This window comes from Carcharodon carcharias, chromosome 21 (assembly GCF_017639515.1).
Source record: "Carcharodon carcharias isolate sCarCar2 chromosome 21, sCarCar2.pri, whole genome shotgun sequence".
Classification (NCBI taxonomy): Eukaryota; Metazoa; Chordata; class Chondrichthyes; order Lamniformes; family Lamnidae; genus Carcharodon; species Carcharodon carcharias.
In genome coordinates this window covers 31361664-31385722 of record NC_054487.1, presented here as the reverse complement: position 1 = coordinate 31385722, position 24059 = coordinate 31361664, and the positions used below count along the sequence as shown (strand labels likewise).

Here is a 24059-nt window from a genome sequence, read left to right as displayed (position 1 = left end):
CCTGTTTCCATCTGTTTCAGATGAAGTTACGTTGTTTCATAGTTTGCCATTGTGAGATTTGAACTCTTGATTTTGGGTTTACAAACCCAGTACCATAACCACTTGGCTATTTAGGCCAAGCACCAATGGGGTGTAACTCTTTCGAGTACAAACACATTTCCATCTGTTCCTATTCAGATGAAGTTACATTGTTTCATAGTTTTGCCATTGTGAGATTTGAACTCTTGAGCTTGGGGTTACAAGCCCAGTACCATAACCACTTGGCTATTTAGGCCAAGCCTCTAATGGGGTGTAACTCTTGCAAGTACAAACACATTTCCATCTATTTTTTCAGATGAAATTACATTGTTTCATGATTTTAACCATTGTGAGATTTGAACTCTTGATCTTAGGGTTACAAACCCAGTACCATAACCACTTGGCTATTTAGGCCAAGCCTCTAATGGGGTGTACCAGGCTTACTCATCAGCAATTGTATAATAGATTCAGCTGCTTAAGCCTATTCCACCAGTCAATTAGATCATGGCCTAATCATAGATTAGGTCTAATGAGTGGAAATGTCAGAAATTTCATTTTTTGTGAAAAGCAAATGGAATATGACAAAATAGCATATTAATTATAACATTGCTGCTGTTTTGTTATCAGAAACAGAACCTGACTCCTTAAATGTAGTTTTTGTAATAATGAAGATCCAATGTGTTTGGACTGTTAATAATTATTTTCACCACAAGTAAATAAAGTAAAATACAAAAAGCTTGAAGTAGGGCAGCCTGAAACTGCAAGCACAAGTAGTAGGGTGTTTCCACATTAGGTTACATATCAGACCCCCAGGACAACTTATTACCCATAATTTTTTTGGAGCAAAGAAGCAAATTACAGTATTGAAATCCATATGTCTCTAAAATCAGAATGAGTGTGTCATGCTCTTCTAGTTTCATGGAAGCTCACAAATGCAACATAAATAAGAATATAAATCTACCTGAACAACAAAGAAAAGGCTTAATTTGTATATTTAGGGGAACTGAGATATAAGAGAAGAGCTCTAACAGACCTGTTTTCGTAGTTCTTTATCAAGAACTATCTAGCTATTCATATGGGAACACAGCAGTACACTTGTGAATAATAGATAAGAATTTTTCATCTGAACAGCGAGCAACCCCATTGTTTTACTTTTTTGCAATTAACAATGGAATAGGATCAATGTATCAAGATGAGCATCAAACATCAACCAATACATATTAGCGGGTGGGAAATGACTAGATAAGTTTGGTTGGAGCATTAGCATCCATTTGCACTAAGCTCATGCAAATGACAGTTGTATTAAGCTTCTCAAAGAATTACAGATAGTGTTCATGTTAAAGGGAGAAATTCAATTTCATTGACAGTGCTTTGCCATGTACTTTGTGGTTTCAGTCACTTGATGCAGGATTTCTCAATAAGAACATAACATTTTGAAATTTTACAATTCAAGTAAGAGGTTGCCGAACACAAGGAAAAAGCCATTTAGCTGACCAAACCTATCCATTTAGTCCTCTTGTAAATTCTGCTCATTGACTTAGGCCCAGAGAGAAGACTATGCAGTTTTTTCCCCCAAAAGGTAATTGAGAAAAAATCCAGAATTTTGATCAAACTTTGCAACCTACATAGTTCATATCTGACTTGCAGTACCTCTGATAAGGATCACCAGTGTAACAATTGCCTTGTTGGATTTTGCTGAACTTTCTACCAGTGGAATAAAATAAGAAAAGACATTTAAAGTCACAGAGTCATTTGCAGCACACAAGGAGGCCATGGCCCAATGAGTCTATGCTGGCTGTCCATAGATTCCAGTCAGTCCCATTTTCCTTTTCTGTCACTGTAGCCCTGCAAGTTTATTTCCCTCATACAAGTGCCCATCAATCTCCTTTTGAAATCAGTTGTCATCTTTGCTTCCACCACTCTCATGCGGAAGTGAGTTCCAGATTATTGCCACTCGGTGCATAAGAGAAGTTCTTCCTCACTTCCCCCCTGCATCCCTTGCCCAGGACCTTAAATTTGTGTGACCTAATCTTTGTACCATCAGCAAATGGAAACAGCTTTTTTTTCTACTTTATCCAAGCCTGTCATAATCTTGTACACCTCTTTCAAATCTCCCCTCAATCTCCTTTGCTCCAAGGATAACAGCCCCAGCGTCTCCGACCTCACCTCGGAGCTAAACTCCTCCATCCCTGGAACCATTCTGATAAATCTCCTCTGCACCCTCTCAAGGACCTTCATATCTTCCCTAAAGTATGGCGGTCAGAACTGGATGCAGTGGGTGGAGCAGGTGGAACAAGATAAAAGGTCAGGGATAGGTGACAGCTAAGCAGGGATTGACAAAGATGTCGGACACAAGACAAAGGGAGTGTTAATGGTAAAGAGTAAAAAAGTGCTGATAGCGGCATAAAGGTAAAATAGTAGAAGGTGTTAATATAAGGACAAGGGCCAGTACTCTGTAAAAGTAAAATGTAAAAACAAGTGACAGGTGGCCCTATTGCGGGGGTTGGGGGGTGGTGCGGTGATGTGGGGGAAAAGGATTTTTAAAAATGAACAAATAAATAAAAGAATAAAATAAAATTTAAAATAAATGGTCCCTATGGAATGCTGATGGAGGGGGTGAGAGGAAGATGTGTTTGTCAGCCCTGTCAGCATTCCGTAGGGACTGTTCCCTTTGTGACACCCTGGTCCACTCCACCCCCTCTTAAACAATATAAAATCCATCACACTTCTACCTCTGTTTAGCTCTGAAGAAGAGTCATATGGACTCAAAACATTAACTCTGTTTCTCTCACCACAGATGCTGCCAGACCTGAATTTTTCCAGCATTTTCTGTTTTCATAACCCTTCTCTGTTCCTTCATCAAAAAATGTAATTAAATTAGTCAAGCATGATCTGTCTTTTATAAATCCATGCTGACTATCCTTAATTAACTCAAAACTTCTCCTTGGGTCTATTGATTCTTTCCCTGATTATTGTTTCGAAAACTAATGTTAAACTAACTGGCCTATAATACAAAGACTGTCCTGACATCCTTTTCTTGAATAAGGGTGTCACATTTCTCCAATCCTCTAGCAATGCTCCTCCCCTGCCTCCATATTTGCGGAAGATTAGAAGAACATGGCAAGCCTTTCTACTATTTCCTGCCTCTTTAGCAAATTGGAATGCAGACCATCCAGACCAGGTGACTTATCCACTTTAAGCATAACCAGCCTTTCCAGTCCTGTCTACCTCTCAATTTTCACTGCATCCATTACCTCTACCATCTGCAGTTGTGCCAGTATTTTGTCAGCATCTTTTTCCTTCATAAACACTGATACAAAATACTTATTAAGTATTCCAGCCTTGTCTCACGCCTCTAACTGTATGTTCCCCTCTTTGTCCCCAATAGGACCCACTCTACTTCTTCCTGCCTGATTTCTATTTAAATGCTAGGTGATGATTTTTTTGGTTCCCTTCTATGTTGACGGCAGTTTTATCCTCTGTACTAGTCTTATTTTTCTCTTCAGTTCCCCTCAATTTGTTGTATTTGACCTGGTTTTCACCTGAAGAATTCATCTGACATACATCAACACTCTCTCTTTTGTTTCACCATATTCTCTATCTTCTTTGTCATCCGAAGAGCTTTGGTTCCCCTAGCTTTCGCCCTTGTTTGAATGTACCTTAAACATCTCATCCTTAAAGGTTACTCATTGTTCTGTTATAGTTTTCCCTATCAGTCTTTGGTTCTATTTTACCGTGACTATATCCCTTTTTGTCCCACTGAAGTTAACCCTCTTCCAAGTTATGTGTTCTACTTTGGATTGGTCCTTGATTTTTAGCCAAATGGCCTCAATTCTGTGATTACGACGAGTCTAAACCTTATGATATGATGATCACTCTTACCCAAATGTTCCCCCAACGACGCTTGGCCCATCTCGTTTCCCAGCTCCAGATCCAGCAGTGCTTCCTTTCTAATTGGTCTTGCAAACATTCTGGTCAAGGAAGTTCTCCTGAACAAATTTCTGAAATTCCACTCCCCCAAACCGCAAACCACCCCCTCCCCTCCCCCTTCCCCCTTAATCTTTACTCTAACATTATTCCAATTGATATTTGGGAATTAAAGTCCCCAATATCACCACTGTGATTTCCCTGCAGATTTGCTCCCCTATATCTCTTTCACTATTTGGAGGCCTATAGAATATCCCCAGTAGTATGATCCCTTTTTGCTTCTCAACTTTAAGCAATTGGATTCTATCCTTGCCTCCTTCCAGGCCATCCTCTCGACACAATGTCTTCACCAATCAGTACTGCACCCTACTTCCTTTTTATTTCCCCTATCTTTTCTGACCACTTTATATCCTTGGCTATTACCATAAGTGCCCAGTCCTCACCATTTTTAAGCCATGTTCTCGTTAATGCCACAACATCATATTCCCATATGGCTACATGTACTCATAGCTCATCAACCTTATTCACCACACTTCGGGCATTTACATGCATGCATTGTAAACCTGTCTTTATATTCCTCGTAGTACTTCTTTATACACTTGCAGCTAACATGATACTACTGTCCAACACTCATTTGATTCTCTTTTTCTCTTTTCTACTTAAATATTCTGGTGACTATACTCCTGCTAATTTAAGCTATCCCCAACCACACCAGTGAAACACCCCCTGAGAATATTGATCCCAATCTTGTTGAGGTGCAACCCAACTGTTTTTGAATAGGTGCCTCCTGCCCCAGAATTGGTCCCAATGCCCCAAGGATTTGAAACCCTCTTTCCTGTACCATGTTTCAAGCCACACATTGATTCTCCCTATCTTTTAGCCCCTGCTAGCCCACAGCAGTGGGAGTAATCCAGAGATGACTACCTTTGAGGTCCTACATTTTAATGAAAGAAAATTAATCATTGTAAATAATCCAAGGAAATAAGAGAAGAAAAATGTCAAAACTGCTAAATGGGACCAGGAGAAAGTCAGTGAATCATATTGCCTGATGTTAAGTACAATTCTGTTTTCCATATTTACTAAAATATGCTAATTGAACAGCAAATACACAACAAAAATTGAAACTTCTTGAAGAAAACATTTCTTTTAAATAAAAAATAATTGAGAGTAATTTCAAAGCCAATGCTCTGTCTTGATCTTGTTTCACCAACATTCTTCAGAGCTTAGAAGAATGAGAGGTGATCTCATTGAAACTTACAAAATTCTTAAGGGGCTAGACAGGGTAGATCCAGAAAGGATATTTTCCCTGCCTGGGGTGTCTAGAACCAGGGGACAGAGTCTCAGAATGAGTAGTAAGCCATTTAGGACTGGGATGAGGAGAAATCTTTTCCCTTAAATGGTAGTGAATCTTTGGAATTCTCTTCCCCAGAGGGCTGTGGAAGCTCAGTGTATGTTCAAGACAGAGATCAACAGATTTCTAGATACTAATGATATCAAGGGATATGGGGATAGCACAGGAAAATGGCAATGAGGTTGATGATCAGCCATGATCTAGTTGAATGATGGAGCAGGCTTGAGGGACTGAATGGCCTACCGCTCCTATGTTCCTACATCTGAATCACAAGTTTTGCTGTCAGTGCCATACAACCATTTGCCACCAGTCTTAGGTGTTCATTATTTTTACTTTTAATTCAGAAGTTTTCCTTTAAGCACTGAATTGCAGAAAACTGTTAAAAAGAAATTATTTTACTTACTAGGCATTCCTCAGTCCAGAGAACTCAGAAGAGCCTTACTTGGATGGTATTGGTTACAACTGTGTGGCTCCAGGGAAACGATTCATGCCTATGGATAACTTGTCAGGAGGAGAAAAGTCAGTGGCAGCATTGGCATTGCTTTTTGCTATTCACAGGTAGAGTGATAATTCTCTAATTTATTTATAATTTAAAAGATGGTCCCGTCATCATTTGTAGTTAGGTCAATGAATTTACAAAGTATTCTCAGCACAGAAACAAACCTTTGACCCAAAGATTCCTACTGATGTTTTGCTGCACACATCCCTTTCCATCTAACCCCATGAGGATTAACCTTCTATTCCTTTCTTCCTTGTGTGGTTATCTAACTTCCCCTTGAATGTATCTTTGCTATTCATTCAACTATTCCCTTTTGTGGCAAATTCCACATTCTGGGTAAAGAGGTTCTCCTGAATTCCCAATTGGATTTATTGATGATATTTATGGCCCCTGGCTCTGGTCTCACTTGCAAGAAGAAACATGGGGCAGAATCTCCTGTGTTCTGTGGTGGCAGGAAGGGCATTTAATTAGGTGGGATGGTGGCATACCTGAACCCCGTTGTCTTCCCATCTCTACCAGAATTAATTTCTGGGTGAGAAGGTCCATGGTCAACTTTGCCACCCTGACACCAATTGAGGCCCTTATGTGGCCAATTATTAACAATTTGAGGGCCTCATCCTGCTGATACTAACACAGCTGCAGGTGGCCTGTCGCCATACAACATGCATGGCAGCTAAAAATGTGTGGGCAGCTTGTCACCTCTGAGGGTCCCTTGATCAAAGGCACTTAGTGCCTCTGATCAAGGGACAGGACATCGGAGAGGCGAGGGGGCCTGCTGAGAGCCACTCCCATGCATTTGCTGCCAATCCCCATGCAACCCTCTCCTCACAAATGCCATCCTGCTAACCACCCCCCCACCCATCTGTTCCCCCGCCCCCCCACAATGTTACTTAACTGTGGCCTGGGTCGCTTAGGATCCTGGGACTCTAGTGCCTGTCGTTCCAGCAGCAGCCATGGCTCCCCTGTGGCAATGCTGACCACAGGAGCCAGCAGCTCTTGGTAGGTGAGAGTTCCGCCCCAATGTCTTGATTTCAAGGGAATACCCACCGCTGGCCTCACCACTGCCCAAGTGGCTTGTGGTTTGGTGGGCCTTCCGAAAAGACCAGTACAGGTTTCGCGCTGGCTCTCCAGCCAGCAGGAGAGGCCCCTGATGCCTCAACAAGATTCTGTCCATGTTCTTTATGTCTAACCTAACAAACCCTTTTGTAAACTGGAAGACCTCCATCAGGTAATCCTTTAGTTTTTTCTGGAGAAAAGAGCCTCGCAGTGCTGGTATCATTCCAGTAAAAAATCATATCTCTATATCTGTTTCATAATTTGAAGACCAGAATTGTTCACAGTATTCAAACTGTGATCTAAGGTTCTGTTAACTCAGGTTCTATACAAGCTTAACATAGCTTCTCTGCTTTTTAACTTCTACCCTCTATCTACTAAACTGCTTCACTACTTTTATTATGTGTTTCAGAACATCTGTACCTCCAAGCCGCTCTGTTTCTCTGACCCATTTAGACACTTATTTTCAAAGGAGCATGTGGTCTTATTCCTCCTGCCAAAATGTACTGCCTCCCATTTATCTATATTGAAGTTCATTTGCTAATTGCACACCTTTCTGCATCTTTATAAAAGTTTTCCTGCATTTAGTACAGTCCTCCTTTGTATCAACTGTAATGCCTGATTTGGTATCATCTGTAAATTTTGTAAATTGTACACCTGATTGCTGAGTCCAGAGCCCAGCTCAGTGCAAAAGACAAGGCTGAAGCATTTGCAACCACCTGCAACCTGAAATGTTGTCTGGATTTTCTATTGTGACCTCCTCCTGAGGTCTCCAATACAGATGCCTGTCTTCAACCAATTTGATTCACTGCATATGATATCAAGAAGTGAAGGCACTAGATGCAGCAAAGGCATTGAGCCATAATAACATACCGCTATAGTGTTGAAGACTTGTGCTCCAGAGCTAGCTGCCCTGCTGAGCCAAGCTATTCCAATATAACTACAACATTGGCATCCACCCAACAAAGTATAAAATTGCCCAGCTATGTCTTGACAGCAAAAAGCAGGACAAATCCAATCCAGCCAATTACCACACTATCAGTCTACTCTCATTCATCAGCTAAGCGATGAACAGGTTGTTGAAAGTGCTAGCAATTGGGACTTACCATAGTCTGCTCACTCTTACTCACCGAGTTCCACCAGGCCCACTGAGCTCCAGACTTCATTGTAGCCTTGGTCCAAACATGGACAAAAAAGTTGAATTCCAGAGGTGACGTGAGAGTGACCGCCCTCAACATCAAGGTAGCATTTGACCAAATGTCGTATTGAGGAGCTGCAGTAAAATCAAAATGAGTGGGACTCAACGCAAACTGGAGGAACAGCACCTCATCTTCCGACTAGGCACTTTACAGCCTTCCGGACTGAATATTCAGTTCAACAACTTTAGATCTTGAACTCCCTCCTCCATCCCCACCCACTTTCCGTTTCTTCCCCCTCCCTTAGGTTTTTTCCAATAATTTATATAGATTTTTCTTTTCCCACCTATTTCCATTATTTTTAAATCTATACCTTTTATGCCCTTTTAGTCTTATTTCACCCCACCCCCACTAGAGCTATCTGTACCTTGCGTGTCCTGCCATCCGTTCTTAATTAGCACATTCTTTTAGATAATACCTTCAACACCTCTTTGTTCTTTTGTCTGTGACATCTTTTGATTATCTGCTCCTATCACTGCTTGCTTGTCCCTACAACCACCCGCTCCCACAACCCCCCCCCCACTTCTCTCCCCCCACCCTCCCCACCTTAAACCAGCTTATATTTCACCCCTCTCCTATTTTTACTTAGTCCTGTTGAAGGGTCATGAGGACTCGAAACGTCAACTTTGTTCTTCTCCGCCAATGCTGCCAGACCTGCTGAGTTTTTCCAGGTATTTCTGTTTTTGTTTTTATTATTATTAAACTGAGTGGGAATTGGGAGAAGGCTCTCCACTGGCTGGAGTCATACCTAGCACAAAGGAAGATGGTTATGGTTATTGGAGCCAGTCATCTCAGGTCCAGGACATTCTTGAAGGACTGCCTCAGAGTAGTGTCCTAGGCCCAACTATCTTCAACTGCTTCATCAATGACCTTCCATCCATCATAAGGTTAAAGCTGAGGATGTTTGCTGATGATTGCATGTAGAGTTCTTTATGAAATTCCTGAGCTAGTGAAGCAATCCATGCCTGCATGTAGCAAGACTGAGGAAACATATAGGCTTGGGCTAATAAGTGGCAAGTAACATTTGGTCATATAGTGCCAGGCAATGAACATCTCCAACAAGGGATAATCTAACCACCTCCCCTTGACAGTCATTGGCAATGCCATCACTGAACTCCCACCATCAATATCCTAAAATTCACCATAGACCAAAAATTTAACTAGCCCAGCTACATAAATACTATGGCTACAAGAGCAAGTGAGAGAGGCAGGCTATTCTTTGGGGAGAAACTCCCCAAAGCCTGCCCACCCTCTTCAAGGCACAAGTCAGGAGTCATATGGAATACGTCTCACTTGCCTGAAGTGCAGCTCCAACAACATTCAAGAAGTCCAACTCAATCCAGGTCAAAGCAGCCCACTTAATTGGCACCTCCCGAAAACATCAACTCCTTTCACCACCAGTGCAGTGTGGCATTAAGTATGTACTACCTACAAAATGCAGTGAAGCAACTCACCAATGCTGCTTCAATTTTTGACTCTACTACCTAGAGGAACAAGGGCAGAAGGCATGTGGGAACAACACAAAATGCAAATTCCCATCAAAGTCACACAGTATCCTGACTTGGAAATATATCGCTGTTTCTTCTTCATCACTGGGTCAAAGTCCTGAATCTCCCTCCTGTACAGCACTGTGAGCACTCTATAGATTGCAGCGGTTCAAGAAGATGACTCACCACCACCACCACCTCAAGGGCAGCTAATGCCTCCCTTGCCAGTGACACCCACATTCTATGAATAATTTTTTTAAAAGTCCAAACCATTAGTATATGTGGTGAACAACAGTCTCAGCATCGATCCTAGTGGAACACACTTCACAACAATTGATAATTTCAGTCACTACCTTCAATCCCTACTTTCTGATTTATGTTTTCTATGACCTTGCTATCCATTCTGCTACTTATTCCTTGACTCCACATGTGCTGACCTTAATGTTGAATCTGCTACATTTTTCCAAGTCTACCGTTAGCCTAGAAATTCAGTTGCGACCATATTTGGGTGAGTAAGAGAAGGTTCAATCCCTGCGTCTGCAGACTGAGGCACAAGGCATCCACCAATACTGGGCTTCAAGCCTTATTTACATTGGGCTACCAAGAGCAATGAGCACCTTGGAGATGTAAGTCTCCAAGAATGAAGATCTGGCTGTTGCTAGTGTTGCAGCAGCTTTCATGAGGAGTTGGTTGGAGTGGAGATAGCAGCTGACTCTTACTCGAAAGTGGCTACATTTAGAAGTATTTTTAAAAGCATTTTTGAGGGGTTCTTCTCGGCATCTGCTGATGCTTGGCCTGGTGCTTCCGATAGACCTTGCAAAGGGAAAGGATGTGAACGATTAGCAGTGCAGCAGCAAAGGTAAGCAGTAGCAAATGCCAGGTCTGGGGAACAATGATTTTGGTATCATCATGGTCAGCCACCTCTTTTCACTGCTACTCTGTTATTTTCCTAGGTATTCAGCATCTTTCATTTGGAAAGAGGGCCTCCTTTTTGCACCATCCACAAATCTGGAGGCCCTGGTTAGAGTCATCTTTCCACATAATTTTAAATAATGACTCTAATGTTCACGGTACAAATGTGCACCAACCCTTTAAGAGGCATAAATTGTTTTTAAATAACAACAGCTCAGCCAGTTTTTCTGTCCCCCAAAGGGAAAACTAACCATTGGAAGCATGAATAATGGTAACAGAGTGCCCTAAAATTAGGTCCCTCATCGAAATCACCAAGTTGATATAGTGGACACTCACTTTAAAATCACTTGCATATTTCCAAGTGAATAGCATTGAACGACATTTTTTTCATTCTTTCGCAGTATGTGGGCATCGCTGGCTAGACCAGCATTTATTGCCCATCCCCATTTACCCTTGAGAAGTTGGTGGCAAGCTGCCTTCTTGAAATGCTGCAGTCCATATGATGTAGGTACACCCACAGTGCTGTTATGGAGGGAGTTCCAGGATTTTGACCCATCAACAGTGAAGGAACAGTGATATAATTCCAAATCAGGATGGTGTGTGGTATGGAGGGGAATTTGCAGATGGCGGTATTGCCATGCATCTGCTGCCCTTGTCCTTTTAGGTGGTAGAGCTTGAGAGTTTGGAAGGTGCTGTCGAAGGAGCCTTGGGAGTTGGTGCAATGCATCTTGTAGATAGTACACACTGCTGCCATTGTGCATCGGTGGTGGAGGGAGTGGATGGTGGATGGGGTGCCAGTAAAGTGGGCTGCTTTGTCCTGGATGGTGTCGAGCTTCTTGAGTGTTGTTGGAGCTGCATTCATCCAGGTAAGTGGAGAGCATTCCATCCTGACTTGTGCCTTGTTGATGGTGGACAGACTTTGGAAAGTCAGGAGATAAGTTATCTGCAGAATTCCCAGCCTCTGACCTGCTCTTGTAGCCACAGTAATTATATGGCCTATTCAGTTCAGTTTCTAGTCACTGGTAACTGTCAAGATGTTGATAGTGGGGGATTCAGCAATGGTAATGCCATTAAGTGTCAAACGGACATGGTTGGATTCTCTCTTGTTGGGAATGGTCATTGCCTGGCAGTTGTGTGACACAAACGTTACTTGCCACTTATCAGCCCAAGCCTGAATGTTGTCCAGGACTTCCTTCATTTGGGCACGGACAGCTTCAGCATTTGAGGAGTCACGAATGGTGCTGAACATTGTGCAATCATCAGCGAACATCCCCACTTACATCCCTACTTCTGACATCATGGAGGGAAGTTCATGGATGAAACAGCTGAAGATGGTTGCGCCTAGTACACTACCCTGAGGAACTCCTGCAGTGATGTCCTGGGACTGAGATGATTGACCTCCAACAACCACAACCATCTTCCTTTGTACAAGGTATGAGTGCAACCAGTGGAGACTTCTACCCTTGATTCCCACAGACTCCAGTTTTGCTGGGGCTCCTTGATGCCACACTCAGTGAAATGCTGCCATGATGATGTCAAGGGCAATCACTCTCACCTCACTTCTGGAGTTCAGCTCTTTTGGTCCACGTTTGGACTAAGGTTGTAATGAGGTCAGGAGCTGAGTGGCAGTGGCGGAACCTAAACTGAACATCAGTGAGCAGGTTATTGCTGAGCAAGTGCCACTTGATAGTATTGTCGACAATGCTTTCCATCACTTTGCTGATGATCAAGAGTAGACTGATAGGGCGATAATTGGCAGAGTTGGATTTATCCTGCTTTTTGTGGACAGGACATGCATGGGCATTTTCCACATTGCCAGGTAGATGCCAGTGTTGTAGCTGAAGGACACAAGTCTTCATTACTATTGCTGGAATGTTGTCAGGGCCCATAGCCTTTGCAGTATCCACTGCTTTCAGCTGTTTTTAGATATCACGTGGAGTGAATTGAATTGGCTGAAGACTGGCATGTCTGATGTTGGGGACCTCAGGATGAGGCTGAGATGGATCATCTACTCGGCACTTATGGCTGAAGATTGTTGCAAATGCTTCAGCCTTGTTTTTTGCACTGCTATGCTGGGTTCCCCCATCATTGAGGAGGGGGATATTTGTGGAGACGACTCCAGTTAGTTGTCTAATTGTCCACCATCACACACTGGATGTCGCAGGGCTGCAGAGCTTAGATCTGATCCTTTGGGGTTTGCTGCTGTTGATGCACTACCACTTTTGATCAAAACAAATGAAAAAAATAATTGTAGGATTTGTATTTTCAAAATAAAAATTAAAGGAACAAATGACACAACTGCATTACTAACAACATTCATGGTTCACATGCAAGATTATACACTAGTGCACTGTTTAACTTCTCTGTCCACAACTCGATTGCCAAATATACATTTTGGCTCAACAACTAACAAAAATGGCTGCTGCCTTGCCAGATTGACTTTAATACAGTTAAACAGATCATTGCATAAAGAAAAATAATGGTTAATGAGGAAATTGTTTTATAGAAATGCAGTTTACATTTTTTGTTCTTTATTATTTCTATGAAGCAAGTTTTTTTTACAGTGAAGTTCCATCCTTGGACTTTCCCTCACTCCATTCTGAAAAGTCAATTTAAATAGTTCACTTAATTTCACAACTCCATTGAGAGTGAAACTCTCGATTACTTTGCTAGTTTCTAATGTTGCAACATTAATATGTTTCATGTTCACCAAAGAAGATAAATCAGTAATTTTCAAGAAAACAGTATTTTTTAAAAATGTTTGTTTATTTTAGCTACCGGCCTGCCCCTTTCTTTGTACTAGATGAAGTTGATGCTGCTTTGGATAACACAAATATTGGAAAAGTAAGTTAAAAACAAAATACTGCGGATGCTGGGAATCTGAAACAAAATCAAAAATTGCTGGAAAAACTCAGCAGGTCTGACAGCATCTGTGGAGAGAAAGACAGAATTAACGTTTCGAGACCGTATGACTCCTCAAAACTAAAGAGAAGTAGAAATTTGGTGAAATATATACTTTTAAGGTGGGTGGGACAGGTGAAGCTGGATAGAGGACCAGTGATAGGTGGAGGCAAAGGAGAGATTGCAAAAGATGTCATAAACGAAAGGTCGAAGGGGTGTTGATGGCAGTGATACTGGCTAAAGAAGGTGCTAATGGTGATGTTAAGAGTAGAAAGCAGGAAGAGCAAGTGACAGATGGCCTCAATGGGGGTGGGGGGAGGGGACGGTGTGGGGAAAAAAGATCGAAATAGGCCAAAAGATGGGGATAAAACAATGAATGGAAATAAACTTTAAAAATAATAATAGAAATAGGTGTGTATATATATATATATATATATAGAAAAAAGGGGATCAAAAAGGGGTGAGGATGGAGGGGAGAGTTCATGATGTGCAGTTGTTAATGTTAAGTCCGGAAGGCTGTAAAGTGCCTAATCGGAAGATCCAGCTGGTGTTGAGCTTCACTGGAACATTGCATCAAGCCAAGGACGGACATGTGGGCATAAGAGCAGGGTGGTGTGCTGAAATGGCAAGCAACAGGAAGGTCTGGGTCATGCTTGCCGACAGACCGAAGATATTTAGCAAAGCGGTCACCCAGAAGAGACCGCATTGGAAGCGGCGAATGCAATAGACCAAATTAAGGGAAGCGCTGCTTTACTTGAAAAGAATGTTTGGGCCCTAAAACGGTGAGGAGCGGGGAGCACTTCACTCAATTTGGTCGACTGCATTCACTGCTCCCAATGCGGTCTCCTCTACATTGGAGGAACCAAATGCAGACTGGATGATCGCTTTGCTGAACCCCTTTTTATGACATCATGCAATCTCTCCTTTGCCTCCACCTATCACTGGCCTTCCATCCAGCTTCACTTGTCCCAACTGCCTAAAATAGTATATATTTCACCACACTTCTCTTTCGTTCTGAAGAACACCCATACAGACTCAAAACGTTAACTCTGTCTTTCTCTCCACAGATGCTGTCAGGCCTGCTGAGTTTTTCTAGCAATTGTTGTATTTGTTGGAAAAGTAAGTATTGTGTGGTCAGTGTGCGTGCCCCACCAATTACTGATATCAATTTGCCAAAAAATTCCAAGCTTTCTAATCAAACAAAGTTTATTTCTAGAGGTATAGAATTGAAAAGTTCTTGCTGTGAAAGAGGGTTCTAAAAATGGGTAATACCAGAAATTGGAAGATATATCTAACAGGTCAAGGTGAACAATCTGGTCTCTTTTCTCTTGAAAAGAGAAAGCTAAAGGATAGCTTATTAAAGGTTTAAAATGAGAGGTTTTAATAGAGTAGACAAAAGTGTGTGTTTCCACTTGCTGGGAAGAGCAAAACTAGAGGCCATTAATGTAAAAGTAGTCGTCAAGAAATCAAGCAGGAAATTTGGAAGAAACATCTTTGCACAGAGAATGGTGTGAATGTGGAACTTGCAACCACAGGGAGTGGTTGAGGTGAATTATATAGATGTATTCAAGTGGAGGCTAGATAAGCATTATGGACGAGGAAATAAAAGGTTAGATGAGGAAGGACGTGGGGAGGCTTGAGTGGAGCAAAACTGAACTGTTTGGGCTGAATGGCCTATCACTGTGGTGCATATTCCTATTTAAAAATGTAGCCTTTGTACTAGTTGAAGCAGTGTTCAGTTCCAGTAAGTTATTGGGCAAGGGATTGCAGAGCAGTGTCATATTTAAACTTTTAACAATTGAATTTTAATTCTACTTCAAATCTGATTTAAAAAATCTGATAGATGATGTCAGAGATATCTGGGGGAGGCAGTGGCATAGTGATATTATCATAGTGGTAATAATCCAGAGACCCAGGGTAATGGTGAGGGAGCTGGGTTTGAATCCTGCTACGGCAGATGGAATTCGAATTCAATAAAAATCTAGAATTATGAATCTAATGATGCCCATGGAACTATTGCCGATTGCTGTAAAAACCCATCTGGTTCACTAATATCCTTTCGGGAAGGAAATCTATCGTCCTTACTTGGTCTGGCCTACATGTGACTCCAGATCCGTAGCAATGTGGTTGGCTCTTAGACGCCCTCTGAAATGGCCGAGCAAGCCACTCAGTTGTAAAAAACCATGACAAAGTCACAAAAGAGGAATGAAACCGGATGGACCACCCGACATCGACCTAGGCACTAGAAACGACAACAGCACTCTCAGCCCTGTCGACCCTGCAAAGTCTTCTTTACTATCATCTGGGGCCGAGTGCCTAAATTGGGAGAGCTGTCTCACAGACTAGTCAAGCAACAGCCTGACATAGTCATCCTCACGGAATCATACCTCACAGATAATGTCCCAGACACTAACATCACCATCTCTGGGTATGTCCTGTCCAACCAGCAGGACAAAGGTGGAGGCACATGTATACAGTCGGGAAGTAGTTGTCCTGGGAGTCCACAACATTGACTCCAGCCCCCATGAAGTCTCATGGCATCAGGTCAAACATGGGCAAGGAAACCTCCTGCTGATTACCCACATATCGCCCTTCCTCAGCTGGTGAATGTTAAACACCACTTGGAGGAAGCACTGAGGGTGGCAAGGGTGCAGAATGTCCTCTGGATGGGGGACTTCAATGTCCATCACCAAGAGTAGCTAGGTAGTGCCTCTACTGACCGAGCTGGCCAGGTCCTAAAGGACATAGCTGCTAGACTGGGTCTGTGGCAGGTGGTGAGGGATCCAACAAGAGGGAAAAACATACTTGACCTCATTTCACCAACCTATCTGCCGCAGATGTCCATGACAGTATCGATAGGAGTGACCACCACACAGTCATTGTGGAGGCAAAGTTCTGCCTTCACATTGAGGATACGTGTTGTGTGGCACTACCACTGTGCTAAATGGGATAGATTTCGAACAGATCTAGCAACTCAGACTGGGCATCCATGAGGCACTGTAGGCCATCAGCAGCAGCACTGTACTCAGACACAATCTGTAAACTCATGGCCTGGCATATCCCCCCACTTCCCCATTACGATCAAGCCAGGGGTTCAACCCTGGTTCAATGAAGAGTGCAGGAGGGTATACCAGGGGCAGCACCAGGCATAGTAAAAATGAGGTGTCAACCTGGTGATGCTACAACAGAGGACCACTTGCGTGCCAAAAAGCATAAGCACTAAGTAATAGACAGGGCTAAGCAATCTCACAACCAACAGATCACATCTAAGCTCTTCAGTCCTGCCACATCCAGTCATGGTGGTAGTGGACAATTAAACAACTCACTGGAGGAGTAGGCTTCACACATATTCCCATCCTCAATGATGGGGGAGCCCTGCACATCAGTGCAAAATATAAGGCTGAAGCATTTGCAACAATCTTCAGCCAGAAGTGCCAAGTGAATGATCCTTCTCAGCCCCCTCCAGAGGTCGCCAGCATCACAAATGCCAGTCTTCAGCCAATTCAATTCCCTCCACTTGATATCAAGAAGTGGCTTAAGACACTGGATACTGCAAAGGGCTACAGACCCTGACAATATTCCAGCATTGGAATGAAGATTTGTGCTCCAGAACTTGCTGCACCCCTAGCTAAGCTGTTCCAGTACAGTTACAACACTGGTATCTACCCAGCTATGTGGAAAATTGCCCAGGTATGTCCTGTACACAAAAAGCAGGACAAATCCAACCCGGCCAATTACAGCCCCATCAGTCTACTCTCCATCATCAGTAAAGTAATGGAAGGAGTCATCAACAGTGCTATTTAGCAACACTTGCTTAGCAATAACCTGTTCACTGACACTGGGTTCTGCCAGGGCCACTCAGCTCCTGCCCTCATTACGCCCTTGGTTCAAACATGGACAGAAGAGCTGAACTCCAGCAGTGAGTTGAGAATGACTGCACTTGACATTAAGGCAACATTTGACCGAGTGTGGCATCAAGGAGCCCTTGTAAAACTGGAATCAATGAGAATCAGGGGTAGAACTCTCCGCTGGTTGGAGTGATACCTAGCACAAAGGAATATGTTGTGTATGTTGGAGGTCAGTCATCTCTGTTCCAGGACATCACTGCAGGAGTTCCTCAAGATAGTGTCCTAGGCCTGACTATCTTCAGCTGCCTCACAAATGACTTTCCTTCCATCATGTCAGAAGCGGATGTTCGCTGATGATTGCAGTGTTCAGCACGATTCATAGCTCCTCAGATACTATAGCTGTTTGTACCCATGTGCAGCAAGGCCTGGACAATATCCAGGCTTGGGCTAACAAATGGCAAGTAACATTCACGCCACACAAATGCCAGGTAATGACCATCTCCAACAAGAGAGAATCTAACCATCGTCTCTTGACATTCAGTGGCTTTACCATCACGGAATCCCCAGCTATCAACTTCCTGGGGGTTACCAATGACTAGATCCTGAACTGAACTAACCATATAAATACTGTGACTACACAAGCAGATCAGAGGCTAGGAATCCTGTGGTGAATAACTTACCTCCTGACACCCCAAAGCCTGTTAACCATCTACAAGGCACAAGTCAGAAGTGTAATGGAATACTCTCCACTTGCCTGGATGAGTGCAACTCCACTCAATAAGCATGATACCACCCAAGACAAAGCAGCCCGCTTGATTGGCACCCCATCCACGAACATTCACTCCCTCCACTACCGACGCACAATAGCAGCGTGCACCATCCGCAAGATGCACTTCAGGAACTCACCAAGGGTCCTTAGACAGCACCTTACAAACCCACGAGCACTACCATCTAGGAGAAGGGCAGTAGATACATGAAGACACCACCACCTTGACGTTCCCCTCCAAGCCATTCACCATCCTGACTTAGAAATGTGGCTGTCGAAATATCAGTCGCTGAGTCAAAATCCTGGAATTCCCTCCCTAACAGCATTGTGGGTGTACGTACGCCATATGGACTGCAGCAGTTCAAGGCAGCAGCTCACCACCACCTTCTCAAGGGCAATTAGGGATGGGCAATAAATGCTGGCCTAGTCAGCAATGCCCACATGCCATGAATGAATTAAAAAAGATCCTAATACTGTGCACATTTTAAAGCATAGAATAGAGGAAGGTTCTGCATGTGTTGAGACACCGATCATAAGTGCCAAAGAGCCAAGGCAGGTGAAAGAATAGCACAAATGCCAACTTGACAGAGGAACTGGTCACACACTCATTCTACTGCAGAGGAATTCAATGGGGCAGGCTAAGAAGCAGCATGAAGAATGTACACACCCAAATGTTTGTTGGGTCTGTCCTGCTGGTGGGACAGGAAATATCTCAGGGATGGTGATGGAGAAATCTGAGAGGATAGAAGAAATATATGATTCTGAGAGTTTGACTCTGACAGATGGTTGCTTGTGTAGTCTGTGAGACAGCTGTTCCAATTTTGGCACAAGTCTCCAGATGTTTGTGAGGAGAACTCTGCAGGGCCAAATGCACAGGGTGTACCTTTGTTGTGTTCAAACCCAGTGTAGAGGTCGATGCAAAGTGGCCCATCTGTCTTTATTGTAATGGTTTTAATACATTTGAGTGGCTTGCTGCGCCACACACATTCCTGTGGTTTGAAGTCACATGGCTGGGTAATGTTGGCAGATTTCCCTTCCCAAAGGACAGTAGTGAATTGGATGGGCTTTTAACAACATGCTGGTAGTTGCATGATCATAATTACTGATGCTAACTTTTTATTACAAATTTGTCTAATGAAATAATGAATTTAAATTTCTCAACTGCTGTGCTAGAATTTGAATATGTGTCTGTATCATTAATTTAGTGACTAACCATAACACTGCCATATCCCCCCAAGTTAATACTGGTGTCGCTCATGAATTATTTGATCACGAAGAACTCAGTCTGTGACCCAGCTTTCCCTCTTCCACCACCTCAGGCCCCTGATCCTCAGCTTCCCACCTAATAGATGGTAAGGTTGAGCAACAAGGAGCATACCACCACAAATCTTGAGTCTCACTCCACTGAGTACTGTAAGGCTCTTCCAGAATGGTCCACATAGTAGAAGCTATGCTTGAGGACACCTATAGTATGCTGTATAATATTCCTTTTGAATCTCATTGTATGCCTACTGTGCAGATGTGAGTGGGTTCCTGACTGGAAACATAAACCATGAGTGAATTGTCCCCATTGGCTGCCCTTTGAGTTGTGAGAGATTTGCCAGTATGTCAGCGTTTGCAAAGAGAACTGCTGCAGAATAAACAAATTGTGACTATTGCCAGGGTAATGAGCATTGATCTGGATGATGCACTGCTTGTGTTTCACACACAAGTTACACACAGAAAGGGTTGAAATCTTTTGGGTTCTGCTACATGGCAGCATTGGTACAAAGTGCATACAAAGCAGTGTGTCAATATGCAGCAAATGGCACCCTGCGCCAAGGAGAAGGCTGGACCCCGAGCAAACCCTCACGCTCACTCCACCTGCTTGTATCTGACAAAAGGAAATGAGATGAAGCACTCCCTTCATGGAGAGTCTCAGTACAGCAGTGTACTCCAAATTGCAAGATGTTGCTTGCATCTCCAGCAGCAGCCTGGAAGGGGCCAGACCCGTAAAAGTTCAGAGCCACAATCACCTTGACAACCACAAGTCAATGCAGTCCTTGCCCTGCTGAGGTTGGAGTTATCGTTCCAACAGTTGACAGATATCTGTCACTATGGAATTACAACAATAGCCAGACAAAATAGTCCTGGCCCAGCTCAGGAAGGCTCTCTGCAGATTGTACATGGGATCAGCAGTTATAATGAGCATGGCCCCTGCATCTCCCAGTCACACAAAGTGAGTTAAAACCAGGTCAGATTTGCATTGGATTAAAGAGTGATGGCTGTCCTGGGCCAGTTGGAAGTTGGGGGAAAGAAATTAAATGGAATTCTGAGATCCAAAAGTTGAAAATCTACCAAAAGGTGGAAATTTCTCATCCCTGCTCTTCAGAAATCCACTCTATCTAATCATTCCTCATAGCTGAAGTTCTCCAATCTTGGCAACATCCTTGTAAATCTCTTCTGTACCCTTTCTATTGTGATCACATCCTTCCTTTAATGCTGTGACCAAAAGTGTACACAGTATTCTAGCTGCAGCCTAGCTAGTGTTTCAGTTCTAGCATAACCTCACCGCTCATACTCTAGGCCTCGGCCAATAAAAAAAAGTGTCCCGTCTGCCTCCATACCTATCTTATATACATATACTGGTACCTTCAGGCACCTGTAGAGACATACAACTCTGTTCCTCTAAAATTGTAGTTGAAGGCCAACAAGACAAGGGAGTATAAGTAGTAGAATACCATTTTACCCGGGAACCAGCTAGACTGACAGGCTTGTTTTCCTGCCAGGTGGCAAACGTCCCAGTAAAGGCTGCAACCCAGTAATGTTTCCTACTGTTGTGGGTGGGTGTTGAATGGTTTGGAGGGTTGGGTGATCACAGGGTTAGGGAGAGATGGGTTTGAGTGGGTGGTTTGGGATGGGGGGGTGCAGTGGGATTATAAAGTATTACAGCTCAAAAGCAGGCCATTCCACCCTCATCTGTATAGTATTTATGCTCCACAGGGACTTATCCCCATCCCTCTTCATCGCACCCCATCAACAATTTTTCCATCATGTTCTCCCTCCTATTTTTATCTAGCTCCCCCTCTATAGAAAAAGCAGCATCATCATGGTCAATCTTTCCTGATAGGTATAATCTCTCAGTTCTGGTATCATATAAGTAAATGGGGGCCCGTGATTCTGTGTGGGGCAGAGATGGGGGTGCTGGGGGGACAATCATGCATGTGGAAAACCAATGTGGCTGGAACATGCCAGCAGTGTGGAGCTCATATAGCAGTACTGGTGCCAAATCAGTGCTGATTTGACTCCAGCACTGCTATTTGAGCTCCACACTGCAGCCTACATTCTCTCTTAATTTCACACAGCAGAGCACAATATTAAATGGCATGATGAGACGCTTCTGCCAACACTATTTAAAGGGACCATGAATGGTATCTTCCTGCTCCTTGTACTCCCAGCTTTGTTGGCCTTCTCCAACTGCATTACTTCAATCTTAGTGGAACAGAGGAACTAAGGAGTGTATGTCTCTACAGATGCCTGAAGGTACCAGAACATGTAGATAAGATCAGTATGAAGGCAGACAGGTCACTTTTCTTTATTGGCCAAGGCCTAGGGTATAAGAGCAGTGAGATTATGAAATTCACTGAAGTTCATGGCTGCCTGATGCTTGGTCGATTCGCTTATAAAGTCCAGAAGAATTTTGTAGTAATTTCCTTTAAAATGGTCACTGGCCTTTGACATTTAAAAAAAAATTAACATTACTAGCAGTTGGGTGGGGATTGCAGAAAATTGCACACTCTTATAAGATACACTGACCATTTTTGGGCCTGACAGTCTCACCTAGCTTCTTCTTCTAAATGTTCATATATTCTTGTGCTCAGGTTACAAATTACATCAGAGATCAATCCAGGAAGAACTTCCAAGTGATTGTAATCTCACTGAAAGAAGAATTCTATTCAAAAGCCGATGCACTAATTGGAGTATATCCAGAGGTACTGTTCCACCCAATTACTTTACAGTTTTGACTTTCCAACGATGACTTCGTGGTGTATTTTTTGTGTTCTAATTTAAAGTTGCCAATTTTCTGAGCTTAAATGATTTATCAGCTTGACTTGGGGGTTGCAACTGCAGGCAGAGATTTTCATGGGTTTCGCTAGGCAAAACTGGGGCCACTGTGCTTCAAAAATCTTATGGGCAAAGATCTAATCACACAATCCAACCAGTGCCATCTTGAAAAATGGCCTACAGCTGGAAGGCATGTTTCAGGTTGTAGTAATATTTTAGTATACAAATTAGGATCCTATTGCCATTTTAAGAGACAACTGTCCTGAGGGCCCTCCGAGACAACATAGGGCCCCCAGGCAGCCCGATATTGCTTGTGTGTGGCACCCACAGACAGCCAACAGCAATGGTAACAAAGCTAAGTGCCAGACAGAACATTGCATCAGTCAGCTGCCTGATGGTTAGAATCTAACCTCACTACGTATGGGTATGGAAGATTTGATTGTGGTTATGGCAAGACTTCTTTTCAACTTGTGTTGTGCAATCCCAACCTACCTCTCTTGCATGGATATGATACATTATTAATATTTGATGCCTAGTAGAATTCTTAAAATTAGAGGTGGGGTTTCAAGGCTGCCTGGACAAGAGATAGCAAGATGAAGGAACAATATGAGACCCTGTGATGGGTTTAAAAAAAAAGGAAACATTGAATTATGGCAAGGCTGAGGAGAGAATAAATCCAAATTTGAAGCAAAAATTACCAGAGCAGCGAAAAATCACAGATCCATGTAAATCTACTTAACAGAAGAAGCTTGGGTGATAGCAGTCATATCGCACTTGAAACCTGATGGCTAATTTTACAACATGTCTGGCACAGAGGTTTATTACCTGCACTGCAGCTTAGAAAAATTGTGGTACTCTGTCCGCCCTTCAATTTCTCAAAAATCCATTCTTAACAGGATAGGCTGCCGATCAGGAATGCGATTTCATATCAGCCCACAAATGTTTAAAGTCCAAAATTAGCTTGAACTTTCCTCTCTACAAAATGGACCAAAAGCGAAAGAAAAATGCCACAACACATTAGATAAGAATACATCTTCACTAACAAAGGAGGAACAGAAGCAGAAGGAGAAAGAGAAATCGTCCAGAGGAGAGAAAAATAAGAGAGCAAAAGGGCATTGAGAAAAGTAGCAGAAGGTTAGGGAGATATTGAAGTCTAAATTGAGACAGTTACAATAGTACAAAGGGAGAACAAGAGAACAGATGGATGCACAAGTTCAGTGAAAAGAACAAGAAAGAAAGGAGAGCAAATAAAGTTTCAGGGTTGGGGTTCTCACAATTTCCCTTCTGTGCATTGGGAGATTTTGTGTTTTGTGCATAGATATGTGTCACCAATCTTTGTAGGATTATGAATTGGAGATAACTTTTCCATTCTCTGTATTGAGGAAAGGTTGGCAGTTTGGGCCTTTCCTTCCATAGATGACCAGTATTTTGTCTAGAACGAAAGGAGTCTGATTATTTTTCCTGGCCCAAAGTGTTTATATGAGGGATGAAACTTGTTAAGTCAGAATGCCTAGGATGCTTCTAAAATATGTATTAAGTTTCAGCAAAGCTGGTGTTCTGGCAGAAGACAAGCCATTCCCAAGTAGTGCATGCACTCAAATGACAGGTTGAAGACAAAATTTATTCTGACATTTATACCAGAATTGTATCTGACTTGATGTAAGTTTGTAGAAAAGGGGTCCCTGCATGGCTTGTCAAATCAGGTTTGTGTTGTGTTCACAAGCTCTGACTGTCTACAGGCATTGCCTTAAATATCAGCTATCTTACCTCCAAACTGAATAGTTCCAACCTTTCGGTTACCTGTCTTATTTCAGAGGATTCAGATGGAAAGAGTATATTGTTATTTGTGCCATAAAATTGGTGAAAAGTAAATTTAATCTGCATTTGCACAAATTGTGCTTGCATCTATGTCCCATGAACTTTTTGGTGGTGCAATTAGAAAACAAAATATCCCTTCACCTGGTCAAGTTTTTGATTAAGGTTGTGAAAACTTGAAATGGTTCATGGAAAATGGTCTAATGGGGATTGCTATCCACTATTCACATCAATACCTATAA

At 42.8% G+C, this 24059-nt stretch overlaps 1 protein-coding gene across 3 annotated transcripts in view; it reads left to right on the top strand.

Moving 5' to 3' along the window:
• LOC121293122 (structural maintenance of chromosomes protein 1B-like) overlaps window positions 1–24059 on the top strand; it is a 185253-nt gene that overhangs the window by 160889 nt on the left and 305 nt on the right. For all 3 annotated transcript variants that reach the window (XM_041215814.1, XM_041215815.1, XM_041215816.1), the window contains 3 exons: window positions 5703–5854; window positions 13218–13287; window positions 21819–21929. In XM_041215814.1, coding sequence (XP_041071748.1) covers window positions 5703–5854; window positions 13218–13287; window positions 21819–21929 — 333 coding nt within the window. The remainder of the gene's footprint in view (window positions 1–5702; window positions 5855–13217; window positions 13288–21818; window positions 21930–24059) is intronic.